The following is a 16,119-nucleotide window of genomic DNA, read 5'->3' as shown; positions in this document are numbered from 1 at the left end:
CGCTCTTCCCCCCTCCCCAGGGTGTTTCTGAAGGAGCTGGCCTTAATGGGTGAGACCCAGGAACGGGAGCGCGTGCTGGCCCACTTCTCCCAGAGATACTTCCAGTGCAATCCTGGAGCCCTGTCCTCAGAGGGTGAGGAGGCCCGGGGCAGGTCATTCCTGGCTGGTCACTGAGGCAGATGGGCACTGCATCTGTGCAAAGCAGCATGAGTGTGTGTGCAGAAGTACCCGAATGCATGAGCTTGCAGTCATGCAAGCATGCATGTATGCAGACAGTACTGGCACGGCTGCACAGATGTGGAACTGTGCATGTGGGCAGGTATAGTGCTAGGTAGGGTCTAGTGTGTGTTGTGAAGAGGCACGTGGCAGGTGTGTTTGCATGCCGTTGTTTGCATACATGTGCAAGACAGTGCTTGGCCTGAGTAGGGATTCTATTTGGTCTGCATAACTGTGTGGGGCCCAATGGCTTGCATAGACACAGAGGCATGTTGGTGTTGGGGGCAAGCAGTGGGCTGCCCCCAGAACCTTAGGGAGTTCGGTAGGGTGACCTAAGAAGAGGGAGAGGCCCCTCTTCCAGGGATTTACTGGAAGAGAGAGGTCTTTGCTCTGGAGGGGTTTGCTAATGGGGTCCAGGACTTAGAAAAGTGTGGTTGTGAGCCAAAGGGGTTCCTGAAAGGGGGCAGGGGATGAACTGGAAGATTGAGGAAGATAGATGTGCAAGAGTCCCTGCGAGGTGGCCAAGGCTGAATGTCAATTCTCTCCTAGACGGTGCGCACACGCTGACCTGCGCCCTCATGCTACTCAATACGGATCTCCACGGCCACGTGAGTAGGGGGGCTGGCGGGAGGGAGCCCGGAACACCCCGTCCAGAGACTTCAAGGCCTGGGAGGCGAAGAACTCCCCAAGCTCAGAGGCCTCTGTGCCCTCCATTAGAACATCGGGAAGCGCATGACCTGCGGAGACTTTATTGGTAACCTGGAGGGCCTCAACGAAGGCGGCGACTTCCCCAGAGAGCTGCTCAAGGTGGGGGGTGGGGCGGGGCGGGGCAGAGGTCGTTGGAGGGGAGGGACAGGGGACCTGTCAGCAGGCCTCCGAGGGAGGGGCGGAGAGGGGCCTGCCACCACCCAGTTCCTGCTGTGGAAGCCTGAGCTCTAGTGACTCAGCCTGGGGACCGCCCCCTCCCCCAGCCCCCACAAGACTGGCTTTCCCGGAACATGCGCACTCGCAGTCCCAGCGCGCAGCGGGGGAGGGCGGGGAAAACAGGTCTCGAAAACACGTGACCAGCAGACCTTGAACCCTGTATTTTGGCTTCGTTAGCGCCCCTCCTTAAGTGTGCACTGAGGAAAGGGGTGGGGTGTGTGTGTGGGGTCTCTGCAAGGGCGATGGGGCGCGCATAGTTACACCACTTCCCTCCCCTCGCCCAGCCCCCGCCCCACGGTGTACAGCCACAAAGGCCTCTCTGGTACCGCTGCACTGGAGGGACCCGGAGATGGGGGCCCTGAGAGGGACAAAGGCTTTCCGGGGTCCTGAAGCCAGTTAGCACCAAGCTGGGACTACACACTGCGCTTCTGGCTCCTTAGTGGGCAGGCCCCGCGCCCAGGCGCCAGGTCCTGAGGGGTTAGCTACACTGGAGCGGGTAGGATGGGAGGAGGAGGGGGGTGGCCTGGTCCTTGGCTTCAGTCCTCTTCCAGATCGGGTGGCGTTTTGTCTGAGAAGGCCTGCACTCCCTTGAAACCCCCAGAGCTGTCAAAGGGGTCTCCTGGCCACCGCATACATGTGACAGCACAGGAGTGTCCTGGGGCGTGTCTGTGAACGTGGGGTGTGTTGAGCTTCTGCGTTTGGGAACGTATCTTGAGTGGGGCCGCCCACTGTGAGTTGGGGGGGGCGTCAGTGAGTTGGGGTGTATGCTGACTTGTATATGTGATTTAGGGTCTGTGAATCATAGGGCTTTGACTTGGAGTGTGTTTGTGCTTTAGGACTTATGATTTAGAGTGTCTGTGTTGGGATGTAGGTTGGGTGTTTGTGTGTGTTGGGGTGTATATCTACGAATTGGCTATCTGGTTTATGACAGGTGTCCGTGAGTAGGGGGTGTATGTGAATTAATGACTAAAATTTGAGGTGTACCTCTGAATTTGTAGTGTCTGTGAGTTGAGGTGAATGTGAATTGGTGCATCTGGTTACTTGGGGTGTATGTAAAGTGGGGTGTTTGAAGGTGATTATATACTCGGGCATTTGAAGTATCTGCGGGTCGGTGAGCTGGGTAATTCCACGGCTGTCTCCATCCCGCGCCGCTGTCTCTAGCCTCGTGGCCCCTCCTGGCTCTGTAAAAAAGGGCTGCCAAGAGGCGTTCCGACCTTTCTCCTCACCACCGCTCCCTGACGAGCCAGGAGAGCGCTCCAGACCCTACAGGGACAGCCCACCTCACAGCCCTAGCCTCCCAGCACCCCTAGAAAAGGCCACCGCGCCCCGCCCCCCGCACCGGCCCTCCCAGGCGCCTCCCCTGTGACGGCGCGCGGCGGGCCCTCCTCTCGGTCGGACGCCTCCATTTTGCGCCGTCCCCGCCCCTCGCCCTCGCCCGCCCCTCTCCGTCGGCGCCCACCCCCCCACCCGCTCTCGCCGAGCTGCAGAGCAGACCGCGTCGCCGCCGCCGCCGCCGCCGCCGCCGCCGCCGCCGCCGCCGAGCGCTCCGTGCGTCAGTGGGAGCCGAGCCGGGCCGGGCCGGGCCGGGCTGCTCGCGCCGGCTGTCGGGGGAGCCGTCCGCGGGCCGTCCGGGCCGTCCGCGGCCGAGGCCGGACGGCGGCATGGCCGGGGGCCGCGGCGCGCCGGCCGGGCCAGCATGATCGGTGTCAACAGCATCCACAGCAGCGCCGGGCGGCTGCGCTCGCGCTCGCTGTGCTCCGTGCGCTACGGGCGCACCCACCGCGGCGCGGAGACCCTGTGCTACGGCTGGCCGCAGCGCTCGCGCAGTCTCAAGCCCGTGCTCTACACCGACCTGGTGGTCAGCCGCCTGCAAAGCCGCAAGAAGAAAAAGGCGGTGAGGGCGGTGGGGCCGCGGCCCACGCCAGGCTGGGGGACGACCGAGGGGGTTGCTGAGGGCGGCACGCGACTGAGGGGGCGGCTTGAGGGAGGCGCCGAAGGCATCGCAAGCCGAGGGAGGAGCCCGACACGGACAGAGCCCACGGGTAGCCAGGGGTGGGGGTAGGGCAGAGACCCTCGGATCAAGTTGGGGATCGCAGACCAGAGGGTCTTTGGACCTTCTAGATGAGAGCATGAGACGGAGCTCACCTGTGGGGTTTAGGAATTTTCGAAGGAAGACATTGTGGGCCAAAGGAAGTGCCGAGAGGGGCAGGGGATGAACTGCAGGGGTGGCGACAAGGACCGCAGGTTGGCTTTCGATGGCCACTTCACGTCCTGGCCCGAGAGTTGGAGTGTGAGGGCTTAGGGTCTGCGCCTTGCTGAGTTTGGTCGGGGTGGTGCTGGGAGGGCTGGGTATGCACCTGACTGGGTTGTGCTGTGTATGCATCTGACTGGGTTGTGCTGTGGGGTGGAGGTCGTGGTGTACCTGCCCCCGGCCAGGGTGTGCCCATGTGGGGTGCTTGGCAAGCCTTGTGGTTGGGTATAGCAGTGGACAGTGAAAGAGTCAGAGACCGTGTTGTGTGGGCAGTGGGGGGCTGTGTCCCATCTTGGAGAAGGTGCCGACGTCACCACTGCATCCAACTCCTCACACGCAGGCATCACACGCCACACGCTTAGCCGCATGTGCTGGGGACACACCCACTCACGGACAGGCTGGTGGAAGCGCCCCCACAGTGGGAGGCACTGGTGTGACCCACGTTGCAGCCTACTCCCAAGAAGAGGGGTCCCCTATGCCACTACTGGAACCCATCCTCTCCTCCGACCACCCCAAGGCCCCTGCAGGTCCCCCAGGCCAACTGTACAGAGGCAAGTGACTGCTTCGGGAATTCACGGGGAGTTTGGAGTGTGCAGGGTTTGGAAGCTAAAACTATTGTCTTTTAGACGAGTGTCCACTCTGCAGGACCATGAAGTATGTACGTGGGCAGGGGGCTGGACCACTCTGGCATTTGGCTTGGTGGGGCTGTCTGGGTTGGGCGAAGATCTCAGCTTGCACTGGGGCTGGGAGCCATGGGAGTGTGTTCTCTGTTAACCAAGGAGGGAGGTGACAGGGAGAGTACTGTTCCTGGGCCTCAGTTTCCCCATATGCCCTGTGTGGGTTTATCCTGTCGAAATAGGCCAAAACACATGGTTGGGGAAAGGAGAGCTTCTTAGGCTGCTCTTTTCCATTCCTTCTAGGACTGTGCTTACCCCACCCAGGTTCTGAATAGGATGACTCTTAACAATAATAACAACAGCTAAGATAATAGCAGTTGCTATTTATTGTACATAAACCGTATGCCAGGATGTCCTGTGTTAGTTGCTTGCCCTATGGTAAACACGTGGTACTTGGACTTCCCTGGCGGTCCAGTGGTTAAGAGCTCCCAGTGCAGGGGTGTGGGTTCTATCCCTGGTCAGGGAACTGAGATCCTGTATGCTGCGTGGCGTGGCTAAAAAAAAAAAAAAAAGACCATGTGGTGCTACGTTTGTTCTTCCCGTGGAGACTTGTCCAAAGTCATGCAGCTCAAGTGACAAACCTGGGCCTGGGTCCTAGTACTTTGTTCTAGAGCCTGTCAGTCATTACACCCTGCTGCCCATCCCCACCCCCAGTTCTGTCTCCTCCCCCAAACTTGGAGGGAGGGCTCTGAGCTCTGGCATTGGTGCACCTCCCCCACAGGATTGACCCCCACCCCCTTGGTTTGTTCCTCCCTCTGCAGGCCTTGTACAGCTCCATCAAGAATGAAAAGTTGCAGTGGGCCATGTGAGTCCTGGGGCTTGTCAGGGGCTGGGATGGGACGTTGGGAAGGGGCTGCCTGGAGAGGTCGAGAGCACTGAGATGGGCTGAGTGAATCCTGGGGCTGTGGAGCCAGGGAGGCGGGTGAGAGCACGAGAGGCAGTGAGGCTGCCTCACTTCCTTTTTTGGAGGTGCCTGCCTGGACGTGGGGTTCTGTGTCTTGTCTCTAGCTGGGTTGTTATGACAAGCTGGGTTGGGGTGGGTGGCCATTGTCAGCTGGCCTGGGATGAGGGTGCTGAAACAAATGGGGGGAGGTCTCTTGGCACCCAAGTGGGAAGGTAGAAGTCTCTGGAAGTAGGGCCCCGACCAGTAGAGGGAGAGCCTCCTCCTGGGTCCTAGGGAGCCGAGTGTCACAGAATTGTCTCCTCTTGGCAGCCCCAGTGGAAACAGAAAGACTCACAGTTAAGTTTTGGAAGAGTCTCGTCTGAGGGAGGAGGTCTAGTTTGAGTCTTGAGTCCCCCAGTCTGAGGTAGAGCCCTCATCTAAACAGGTCACTCCTACTTGCTGGTATCTGCTGAGAGTCCAGTCACTGCTCAGTTTAGCTGGGAGCTCCCAGTCTGCAGGAGAGAAGACCTCAGAGGAGGCAAAGCTCAGGACTGGGGTACAGGGGGGATCAGGGAAAGCTTCTGTGAGCACTGGTCTCGGGGCAAGCCTTGACGGAGAGGAAGCATTGTTTGGGGAGAGAAGGAGGGAAGTTGGTATTTGGGAGGCCAATGTGTGGTGGCTGAAACGAGTGTGGGGTGAGGAGACCAAGAGGAGGCAGGCAGCTGGAATGGAGAGTGGCAGGAGAGAGACAGTGTTGGTGAGGATGTAGTGTAGGCTCCAGGTGGAAGGCAGTAGGGAGCTACTGCAGGTTTTTGACGAGGGAGCGACAAAATAGAATCAGATTCTTTAGATGATAGCTGACAGAGCCTGCAGACCAGGAGGTACTAGGAAGCTCCTTCTGCCACCATTTAGCCAACAAGCTACAAGTAAAGCCTGGTGCTGGGTGTGGTTGAGAAGCTGATTCAGACATGTGTCTGCTCTGGTGGAGAAGGGAGCGAGGGGTGTGTGTGTGTGTGTGCAGAAATGGAGAGGATGGGGCTGTGTACACGTGAGGGGAGGAAGGGACAGACATGGCCCTACCCTTGGGAACTCTAATCTGGGGGCAGAGACATGCTGCCTCGAGGACCCCTGATCTGAGTGGGGAGGTACAGCTATACCCTGGTGTAACCCGGTCTGAGGCCAGAAATGTGGCTCCAGGAGCCTCAGGCTGAGGGGAGCCACGCCCTATGAGAGGGGCAGTCCCCCCAGCCCCTTCTTCACAGACACTGGAGGAGCTTTCCTGGGTGGCAGAGGCCAGGCCTGAAGGGGGGGTCGTGGCTACATGGCCAGCCCCCTCTGAGGTGATCACACCTGCAGAGACGAGGAGGAGCTGAGACGCTCTCTGTCTGAGTTGGCCGACCCCAACCCCAAGGTCATCAAGAGAGTCAGCGGGGGCAGTGGCAGCGGCTCCAGCCCTTTCCTGGACCTGACTCCCGAGCCCGGGGCCGCAGTCTACAAGCACGGGGCCTTGGTGCGAAAGGTGCACGCAGACCCTGACTGCAGGAAGAGTACGTGGCCAGGTGGGGAGGCCTGGGGGATGGATGGGAGCGGGCCTGTCTCAGGCCCCCCTGACTTGTCTTCCTTCCCCCCAGCACCTCGGGGCAAGCGGGGCTGGAAGAACTTCCACGGGATCCTCAAGGGCATGATCCTCTACCTGCAGAAGGTGCGGGGCCAGCTCAAGGGGCTGGGGCTGAGCTGGCTCAGGGGAGGGCGTAGGGGCGGGGCGGGTTGGGCTGGGACTGCAGCCAGGACGAGATGGGCACCCCACAGGAGGAGTACCAGCCTGGGGAGGCCCCGTCGGAGGCTGAGCTGAAGAATGCCATCAGCATCCACCACGCGCTGGCCACGCGCGCCAGTGACTACAGCAAGAGGCCCCACGTCTTCTACCTGCGCACCGCTGACTGGCGGGTCTTCCTCTTCCAGGCTCCGTGAGTGCCCTCCTCCTGCGCATCCCAGACCCCTTCACTCCACTCCCAGCTTGCTCCCATCCCTTGTCCCTGGATTGCCTCATTCCTTCTCAGGCCAGGACTGGCATCCCTGGATGGAACCCTGGGCCCAGGTCCGAGATGGCTGTGCTGTCTCCCCAGGAGCCTGGAGCAGATGCAGTCCTGGATCACTCGCATCAATGTGGTGGCTGCTATGTTCTCCGCACCCCCCTTCCCAGCTGCTGTCAGTTCCCAGAAGAAGTTCAGCCGCCCTCTGCTGCCCAGTGCTGCCACCCGCCTCCCCCAGGTACCCCCAGCTCTGTCCACCTGGTGCCAGCGGGACGGAGTGAGGCAGGCCTAGGGCGACTGCACTCCAGGCCGCTGTGTATGATACATGTAGATGTCCAGTGCGCCAGGACATGGGCCATAGGGGGGCGTGCAGAGGCTGAAATACTGTTGGTTAACCCATACACGGTGCTTTGTTCATCCAAAGGATGGGGCACCTTTTCTAAAAACTTGCACAAAGGCACTGTCTCTGCCAGAGTGACCATGCTCCCCCGGCCTCTAGGAGGAGCAGATGCGGACCCACGAGGCCAAGCTGAAGGCCATGGCAAGTGAGTTGCGGCAGCACCGGGCTGCCCATCTGGGCAGGAAGGCCCGGGGCAAGGAGGCTGAGGAACAGCGGCAGAAGGAGGCCTATCTGGAGTTTGAGGTGAGCCTCCCGGCCCGGGCACCTCTGTGGCTCCTTGCTCCACCGGTGGGACCTCTGTGTCCCCATACAGAGGCTCAGACTAGTGAGTCATGGCATGGACTCTAAGAGTGGAACTAGCTGAGTGACCCTGGGCAGACTGCTTAATCTCTCTGAGCTGCAGTTTCCTCTGTGGGACAGGGACAGCATTCCATCCCCACTAGGGAAATAAAAGGAGATGATGTCTCTTACGTGCTCAGTTTTGCCAACTCTGGTAAAGGCTCAAGAAACATTAGCTGTTACAGTTGACAGTCTAGAGAGAGCCCAGAGAAGGTCACCAAACTACCCAGGGATCATGTCGCAGTCAGTCCTTGGGGGCTTTTGGGGCTTCAGAGGTAGGCAAGAACGTGGCATCTCCTAGCCTTCTTTGGCGTTCCCTCCCTGCCCCAGACGGGGGTGGGCTGGGCAGACGGTGGACAGCAGGCTCATCCCTGCCCCTCTGCCTCAGAGATCTCGCTATGGCACATATGCAGCGCTGCTTCGGGTCAAGCTGAAGGTGGGCAGTGAAGAGCTGGATGCGGTAGAGGCAGCACTGGCCCAAGCCGGGAGCACGGAAGACGGACTCCCCCCTCCTCACTCCAGTCCCTCCTCGCAGCCCAACACCTCCAGCCAGCCCCGGGCTCAGTGTCCTGGCCCAGAGTCTCGCGCAGGGGCAGGCAGTGGGCGGTGGAAGTCCTGAGTTGCGGGTGGGAGTTGGGGTGGGGGGGTGGTGCCCACCAGGCACCTGCATGACAGGGCCCTGCCTGAGCCTGGGCCGGCCTCGGGCCACCTGGGAGGGCCCCTCGGTCCAGGGCCTGACCGCGCCGGACGCGGTGTCCGGGGCAGGGCAGGGCTAGGGCACGGGCCTCAGGAGCCTTAGGCTAAGGGCCCCTCCGAGACCCCCTTTTTGTGATAATGTTTTGCACTTTTTCGTACAGGGGACTGGGACGGGAGGGGCCAGGGCCCCTAGACTTTTGATGCTTTTTTTTTGTGTGGGGGAGACCTGACGTTTCTGCTGAGACACCCCACCCCTGACACCAGCAATCGCCCTCCACCCTGGGGCCTGGCTCAGGCAGAAGCCAGGAGTTGGGGCTGAGCTGGTTTTCCCTCCCTCTTCCAATGAGGGCTCACCCGCTCTTTCCAGAGGTGGCGGAAGGGTGTCCATGCTGAGGCCCTATGCACAGGCCCGGGGCAGCATGGCCTTGCTTTCCCTCCTTCAGTGGGCCCTGCCCTTTGTATAGCCTCCACCTCCATTAAAACTGCTCTAGACTTGCTGGCTGGGCCTCCTCTCTCCAGTGCCTGGCCTGAGGCCAGGATAGGCACTTGGTTCCCAGGAACAATAGTCACACACATCAGGGGCTGCTCTAAGTTGGGGAGGAGGCCATGCCCCCTCCCTTTCTCATGAGAATCTTTTATTTGCCCCACCTGAAGTGTGGGCACGGGGTGTTAAATAAGAACTGGAATAGGTGGGGGCACTGTACAGAGGGGTCCAGGAAGGGGGCTGGTGGGTGGGCAGTAGTTCAGTGCACCTGAGGCTGGGGATGTCCGTGGCAGAGCCCTCCTGGTGGCTCAGGAGGGGGGCCCAGCTTCTCTGCTTCCTGTTCCACCGACTGGCTCCCGTATGCACTGTCCTCCTTCACCTCTGCTGGGGGAGTGGACACGGGGAAGGGCATAGGGAAGAGTCAAGGCCTCAAGCCTCCCACCCTCCAAGTCCAGATCCACCTTTCAGGTAGGGCCCCTTTACCTGTGCTAGGCAGCTTTTCTCGGGTCTCAGGACCCCTCAGCAGCCTCACTCCCTCCTCCAGGCCCATGTCAGACAGGGCATCCAGCAGGCCCGCCAAGTCCCCACCAGCCAGCTGAGAAGAAGGAAGAGGCATGAGACCTGAGTTATGGTTAGGGTGTGGTATCCCCAAAGAAGCACCAGAGATCTGAGACTGGGGCATGGAGCACGGGACGGGGACCGACTGACCTTGTAACTGCGTAGGAGACTGCCGCTGGGTGAGGCCGTCTTTCGATATGTGTCCACCAGACTGCGCAGACCAAGCCGTTCTGCCAGCTCTGCCCAGCTGCCCTGGGCTCCTGGCCCGTCTAGCAGATGCTCCAGGTTCTGTAGGACTGTATCCTCGAGTGGCATCTCTGGCCCTGAGGGGGACACACACATAACATGTTAGTTACCCCCCAGAGATGGGCAAAAACACAGCTGAATGCCACCTTTCTCACATGGTAACCTGATAGATAAGGCAGGAAGGGCCACTGGGGCAATGGACGGAGGACAGGGATGGAGGAAGGGAGACCTTGAGTGGCCCTGAAGGAGAAGACACCTCTGTGAGCAGGGGTCTGGGGTCTGGTGTCTGGCAGTGGGTGGGGAGATCTCACCTGCAGGGCTAGGTGGGGTCAGGGGGGGCGCCATGGTGTCCTGAGCAGCATTTAGCAGCAAGGTCTTCACCTGGAGAGACAGCCTCAGCCTTGACTACCTCCCATCACAGTCCTTAAGCCCAGGTACCAGATACTCAGGACCCATCTATAAGCCCAGCTGCCCCATCCCCTGGTACTTCTAGTCCCAGGCTGGCCTCACCTTGCTGCTGCGAGTAAGGTCAAGAGGTGTGTGGCCCCGAAAGCTGCCTCGGGTGTCCCTCTCAGGGCCCTCAGAATCTGAGTCACTACCAGAGGTGGGGGGCGAAGGCAGTGGGCACAAGGGCTCCTCGTTCTCTGCATGGATGTCGGCACCTGGGTGAGGGGATAGTCATGGAGAGGTACAACAGGAGCCCACATTAAGGATGCAAAGTGGGGGGACTGGGAGGCCCCCATTTCCTTCCCCCCCAGCCCTGTTCATATGCCCCTGAGAGAGAGACTGACCAGCCTTCAGAAGGAGGCGGGTGAGGGTTGGGGACCCCAGTCCAGCTGCCAGGTGTAGGGGTGTGTTTCCCGCAAAGGTACGGGCATTCACATTGGCCCGGAGCTGTGGGGTGCAAAGGAGTGGTTGATCACAGCACCAACTGATTAGCTGTCCCTCCGCCACACCCTCCCCATCCGTAGTCCCTCCACACCCTTGGCTCCATGCCTTCCACAATCCTCAGTCCCACCTTGGTGACCAGATGGGTGACCAACCCCAGCTCCTCCATTTCTGTGGCTAGATGCAGGGCTGTTCGGCCCCCCTGCCGCTCTGCAGCCTCCACTTCAGCTCCGTTGTCCACCAGCAGATCCAGGCACTCGGGACTTCGGGCACGGACCGCCAGGTGTACAGGGTACAGCCCTAGTGACACAGGATGCTCAGCCTGCAGCTGTGCCCCCAATGTGACCCCTTGACCATCTGACCTCGATGCCTCATGTCCACTACAGGCACTCACCAGGTACCCTCCCTGGTCCCCACCCTTGCCCGCTGGTCCAGGTGATGAACTCACCTTCGAAGTCTGGCAAGTGCAACAGTTGGGGCATGCTGGGAACTCCACTCCGCAGAAGGCTGCGCAGCACGTCAGGGGCACTGGCACGTGCCCGGAGTGCCAGGTGCACGGCTGAGTCTCCATGCCGATCCAGCAGTGCTGGATCTGCGCCCACCTGCAGCAGGAAGCTCACCACGCTGGTCTGCCCGGTGATCACTGCCAGATGCAGGGGCGTCTGGGGAGGCAGGCAGAGTGAGCCAGGCCTGCTCCTGGCCTAGACCCACCTGACTTCCAACCCCTACCCCCTCGCCAATAGATGTCCCTCACCTGGTGCAGGTGGTTGGTGAGATTAACAACGCCAAGGTGTGGGGCGTGGTAGATGATGTGGGCTATTTGCTCAATGACGCTGGTCTGCCCATGGATGATGGCCAAATGCAGCGGCCTGGGGGTTGGGGAGTAAGACTCTGGCCTAGTGAGCCCAGCAACTCAGCATCCTTCACCCTCAAAACCCCATCACCTCCACAGTCTCTCTCCCTCAGCTCCGTCCAGCCCAGATGTCAACAAGAACATCGCTGCACCTTAACTTAATACTTCCGAGCACCTTTTGCGCTAAGTACGTACTATATTATTGTGCCCCTTTAAAACTGAAGTGTGCAGAGATTAAGTATCTTGAACAGAACTAGAGCATAACGAGGCCGGGCTTGAAACCGGGTCTGTCCAACTCCAGAGCCCTGGCTCTTTTTAAGTCCCTTTCCCGCCCCACACCCCACGACCTTCCACCGCGCCAAGCCCAGGACCCCGCCCGCCCGGCCGCCCGCCCTCCCACCTACGTGTCTCCGTTCTCGTCCTGCGCGGTCAGTAGGTGGCGCTGTCCCGCCAGCAGCGCGCGCGCGTCTGCCGTGACGCCGTAGTCGAGCAAGGCTCGGGCGCTGCGCTGCGCCAGGCCGAACAGGCGCGCGTTGTATTCCCGGGCTGGGGGCGACAGGGGGTGTGGGCATGGGCTAGGTCCCCACCCGCAGCGTCCCGACCGCCCGGATTCCCGAGGCCATACCTCGATGCAGCAGCTCCGGGGCCTGTTCGCGCTGGAGGGTCCCGGAGGGGGCGCTCAGCTCTGTTGCTTCCTCCCCAGCAACCACGCTAGGCGCCTCGGAGGCCATCTGCGCCCCGCCCCCGCCTCCCGGGTAGCAGCCCATTGGGGCCGCACCGGACTGGTAGGGGCTGTAGGCCAAGGAGGAGGAGAAAAAGCCGAGGCTGCCACCTGTGGACACAGGCAGGACTGTGGGGAGGGGGCACCAGGAGGACTCTTCCAGATTTCTTCCCCGACAACTTTTCTCCCCTTTACCCCTCCCTCATCCATTCCCCTTCCTGCCACCAGCACTCACCTCCTCCTCCAGCTCCTCCATAACCCCCAGCCGAGCCCCCAGAGCCTCCACCCATGTGGGAGCCACCCCCAAAGGGCTGGGAGAAGGTGGGCAAGGCTTTCCTCCGCTTCCGCTGCACCTCCTCCTTGTCTGGGGGGAGAGGCAAATGAGATATTAAAACCCCAACTCACGCCTTGCCTCTAGAGTCCTGTCCCATGTTTGGTAATGGCCTTTCCCCTGAAAGCCCTCAGGCTGGCTCCTAGGGTCACCTCTTCCTGGGACCTTCCCTACTCTTGATTTGACTCATGGGTCCCCTGATCTATTTCTTGGGACCCTCCAGCCAAGCCCCCACCCTCCAGCCCCCGTGGGATCTTCAGCCCAGCTCCACCTTCCACCAGAGGATAATAGGTGAACTGTTTGGAGTCAGAGACATCCCCCCCACGCTTGCGTTTCAGTTGCAGGAACACAGTTACAGGACGCTCAATCTTCATCTTGTGATAGGGAGGTGTCCGGAACACAATGGCATACTAGGGGGAAGGAGAACATAAGATGTGTTAAGGCCTTGGCCTAGTTTCAGCCCAGGCCCAGCCCTGGCCCTAGGGTACCTGTTTGTGAACATCTGTGGGAGAGAAGTCCCCGAAGGCCTGCCATCCATTCTCATCATCCTCGTAGAACCGAACCTCAATGTCATCTACAGGGGAAATTGAAGTTTGGCCACAGCTCCTAGTAGAATCTCCAGGGCCATTTGTCCTGGAGCTGTCCCGGTCCCCAAGCTTCATACCCAACATCCCTAGCTCCCAGCCTAGGCTCCAGCCTCACCTTTCTGCACCTTGTCACAAAGCAGATAAACCTCATCTCCACCCCGCACAGAGCCAGCTGTCTTGTCCATTCGAGAAATCTTCAGGTTTGAGGCTCCAGGAGACTCTGTGGAGATGGGATATCAATTACTTGAGAGGATATAATAGCCATGGTCCCAATTATGGAGCCAGGGGCTTTGTATTATCTGAACAACCCCAAGAGGTACAGGAACTGCTAGTATTTTCATCTACTCAAGATGGAAGCCATACTCAGAGAGGGGAAATGACTTGCTCAAGATCACTCAGCTCATACATGGTGGGGCCAAGTTCAAACCCAGGCCTATCTGACTCCACAGTTCAAGGTTGCCCTCCATGCTCCCTCTGGCACCCAGGCCCCAGGTGATCAGGATACTCACTGCTGTCATGGATGGGCTGAGAGATAACTGGCTTCAGGGGCAGAGAGAAGGAGCCATCACTGGCTCGAAGGAAGGCAGAAAAGCGCAGCCGCACAATGCTCAGATCCATCACCTTCTTTAGTTCCTTGGCCTCCTGCTCCAGCTCCCGACGCTCGGCCTCTGGGCAGCGGGCACACATGTGACCCCTGGAGTCCTCCTCCTTCTCTACTCCTTCCATGACCACCTCCCATGACTCCCTCCATGTCCTCCATACCCGTAAGGCCCTGGGGCCTGGAGCGAAGCCGCTGTCTCTGAAGTTTTTGTATCATAATCTCCATCATGTTCTTCTTGGTCACATGCAGGACACCCAGGTTGTTAAATCTGGGTAGGGGAGGGGAGGAGTCAGAGGCCTTGCAGGCAGTTCTTTCCTCCTGAGACACCCTCCCCACTGCCAGGGCTCAGCTCAGCTCTACTTCCTCTAGGAAGCTTTTCTAGTTTTCACTTGGGTTCTAGGGCCAACCAGGGTCTCTCCCCTTGGTCAGATGCTAAGCTCACAGAGGTGGGCTGGGGCCTAGAACTGGCAAGCAATGAGGGGGCACGCCAGTGGGGACCAGGGGTAGGGGGCACCTACTGGGCAGTCATGTCCTTGGGCCCCACAGACACTGCGCAGACCCCCAGCTCCGAGCATTGCTTGCCCACCAAACTGTGGGCGTGAGCACGAGGCGGGTCACTGTGTGTTACCAGGTCCACCTCTATCTTGGCCGGTCCCTCGTAGTTACAGATCTGTGAGGGGTGAGGGCTGTCAGTAATGCCCATGAATACACTGTCCACTAGCCCACCCTTCAGCACTATCCTGGCTCACCTTGACAGTGGGATAAGTCTTCCGACCCTTCTCGCTGGAGGCACCTGGCAGTCCTCCGTGGGAAGGGCCTTCACAGCCATATCGAAATCGGAAGCCTCGCTGAAGGTGCCAGGGCACAGTGACATTGTGACCAGGACAGACACCAGCCCCCCATCCCCCCCAGCCAGCAGTGACCATAATGACTGGATGTGTGTATCCTGAATCACAACCACACCACTGTGATCATCAGCAGCTAACCATCCCAACCATAAGTGGGTCTGTGTCAGTTACCCTCCCTGTGGCCACCCAGCTGCAACTACCCCACTCGCCCCCAGAGCTGAAGCCATCCCACACTATCCCTTCCACTCGCTCACCTGCTTAGGCTGTTCCACGATCACCAGGTAGGGGCCATCAGCTGGGGACAGAGGGGCCTTGCTGAGCCAGGATCTCTGAGCCCATTCCCAAGGCAGAGGGCACATACTCCTCCCTTCCCCTCCCTCCAAGACAAGGGGAGGTCAGGGGACTTACTAACCTGTCTCTGGGGCTGGCTCCTTGGGCTGCACAATGGACGGGTTGAATTTGAAATCATCATATTCAATGATGCCATCCAGACCCTGGTTTGGAGACAGACTGGGGTGGCAGCTGATTCTGAGCCACCCCCAGAGCCCTCCACCTCTCAGCTCTGTAAGCCCTCAGTAATGACTCCCTCTCCTCCCCAGGCCCATATGAAAGCTCCTACTGTAAGCTGTTTGTAGACAGACTGACTGACAGGCAGGATGAGATAATCTGAGGACATTACAGGTGTCAGGGAGTAGATGGCACTCCGAAAGACGAAAGACGGGCAGACAAGCAGACAGGCACGGGGGGTGGGCAGACGGCCGGCTTTGGGGCCAGGCGGCGTGACTCACTGGGTCGTAGCAACTGTCCATGTCTCTGGGCTAGGCCCGGCTCTGTCCGGTGGCTTCGGCGGGTCCTATTCCCCAGAGTTTCAGGCGCCCGCCTTAGGTGGGGAGGAGTGGCGGGGGTAGGGAGAGACAGATCAGGACGGGAGTTGGGGGAAGAGGGGGGCCCAAATTTGGGGGAGGGTCCGATCTCCTCCAGCTACCCCTCCGGGTGTGGCGGGCAAGATCCGGTGGAGGGCGAAATCTGGAGCTGGGCTGGGCCGGGCCGGGGAAGGGGCAGGAAAGTTAGAACAGCTTAGGAAAGTCCCGAAAATACCACGGGGAGGCGGGGCCGGAGGGGGCGTGCCTGGAAATGACGCCACTGGCCACTCCCCGAGGCGGGAGGGGCGCGAGGTCTTCTCGCTCGCCTGCGGGCGCCCGCAGCATCTCTACAACCAGAGGAGCGGCGAGACCCAGAGAAGGCCCCGCGGGGTTGGGGGCCACCTCCTCCCTCCAGAGCAGGCGCCAGGGCCTGGAGGGTCTTTCAAGGCCGGGGGAGGCTACTAGTCCGGGGCCAGGCCCGCCTCCCGTCCCCTTCCCCTCCCCCGTCCTGGAGCAACCTCGGGATTTTCTACTCCGAGAGAGGCCACGGCTGATTCACCCCGGGGGGTTTTGGGGGGATATTCCTACTGTAAGAAGGCCTCCTCCCCGAAGGGCTGTAGGCGGGGGCTCTTCCCAGTCGGGGGCCCCTGGGTTCTGCCCCGAGAACCGGTCTCTGGGGCCACGGGGCGGCGGGAGGAAAGGTGTCTCCTCCTTGGGATG

General features: G+C 60.2%; 2 protein-coding genes across 4 annotated transcripts in view; one reads left to right on the top strand and one right to left on the bottom strand.

Moving 5' to 3' along the window:
* The window catches only part of PSD (pleckstrin and Sec7 domain containing), a 16,590-nt gene extending 7,672 nt beyond the window's left edge, over positions 1–8,918 (top strand). Inside the window, exons 9-18 of one of the 2 annotated variants that reach the window (XM_007470402.1) lie at positions 21–133; positions 766–824; positions 934–1,023; positions 4,830–4,873; positions 6,308–6,498; positions 6,583–6,653; positions 6,761–6,918; positions 7,078–7,222; positions 7,484–7,627; positions 8,112–8,918. In XM_007470402.1, coding sequence (XP_007470464.1) covers positions 21–133; positions 766–824; positions 934–1,023; positions 4,830–4,873; positions 6,308–6,498; positions 6,583–6,653; positions 6,761–6,918; positions 7,078–7,222; positions 7,484–7,627; positions 8,112–8,342 — 1,246 coding nt within the window. In that variant the 3' untranslated portion in view covers positions 8,343–8,918. The remainder of the gene's footprint in view (positions 1–20; positions 134–765; positions 825–933; positions 1,024–4,829; positions 4,874–6,307; positions 6,499–6,582; positions 6,654–6,760; positions 6,919–7,077; positions 7,223–7,483; positions 7,628–8,111) is intronic. The other variant, XM_007470401.1, reaches the window with a different exon arrangement.
* Positions 8,919–9,007: 89 nt separating this feature from the next.
* NFKB2 (nuclear factor kappa B subunit 2) lies at positions 9,008–15,602 on the bottom strand. Of its 2 annotated transcripts, none has more exons than XM_007470399.1 (22): positions 15,325–15,602; positions 14,949–15,030; positions 14,791–14,831; positions 14,438–14,536; positions 14,207–14,358; positions 13,850–13,956; positions 13,597–13,755; positions 13,203–13,307; positions 12,989–13,074; positions 12,772–12,910; positions 12,405–12,533; positions 12,074–12,280; positions 11,853–11,994; positions 11,350–11,464; positions 11,044–11,257; positions 10,726–10,895; positions 10,499–10,601; positions 10,218–10,369; positions 10,019–10,088; positions 9,612–9,784; positions 9,387–9,498; positions 9,008–9,284 (listed from the first exon to the last, which is right to left on the bottom strand). In XM_007470399.1, the coding sequence occupies exons 1-22, from the start codon at positions 15,343–15,345 to the stop codon at positions 9,163–9,165; spliced, it is 2,700 nt and encodes an 899-aa protein (XP_007470461.1). In that variant the 5' UTR covers positions 15,346–15,602; the 3' UTR covers positions 9,008–9,162. The 2 variants fall into 2 exon arrangements, with proteins under 2 accessions (XP_007470461.1, XP_007470462.1); XM_007470400.1 differs by having other exon boundaries at positions 9,163–9,287; positions 12,074–12,273; positions 12,401–12,533; positions 15,325–15,345.
* Between the last annotated feature and the right edge of the window lie 517 nt (positions 15,603–16,119).

The sequence above is a fragment of the Lipotes vexillifer genome, unplaced genomic scaffold (assembly GCF_000442215.2).
Source record: "Lipotes vexillifer unplaced genomic scaffold, Lipotes_vexillifer_v1.1 scaffold916, whole genome shotgun sequence".
NCBI lineage: Eukaryota > Metazoa > Chordata > Mammalia > Artiodactyla > Lipotidae > Lipotes > Lipotes vexillifer.
Note: the sequence above shows the minus strand (reverse complement) of the source record. Positions and strands in the feature narration are given on the sequence as shown.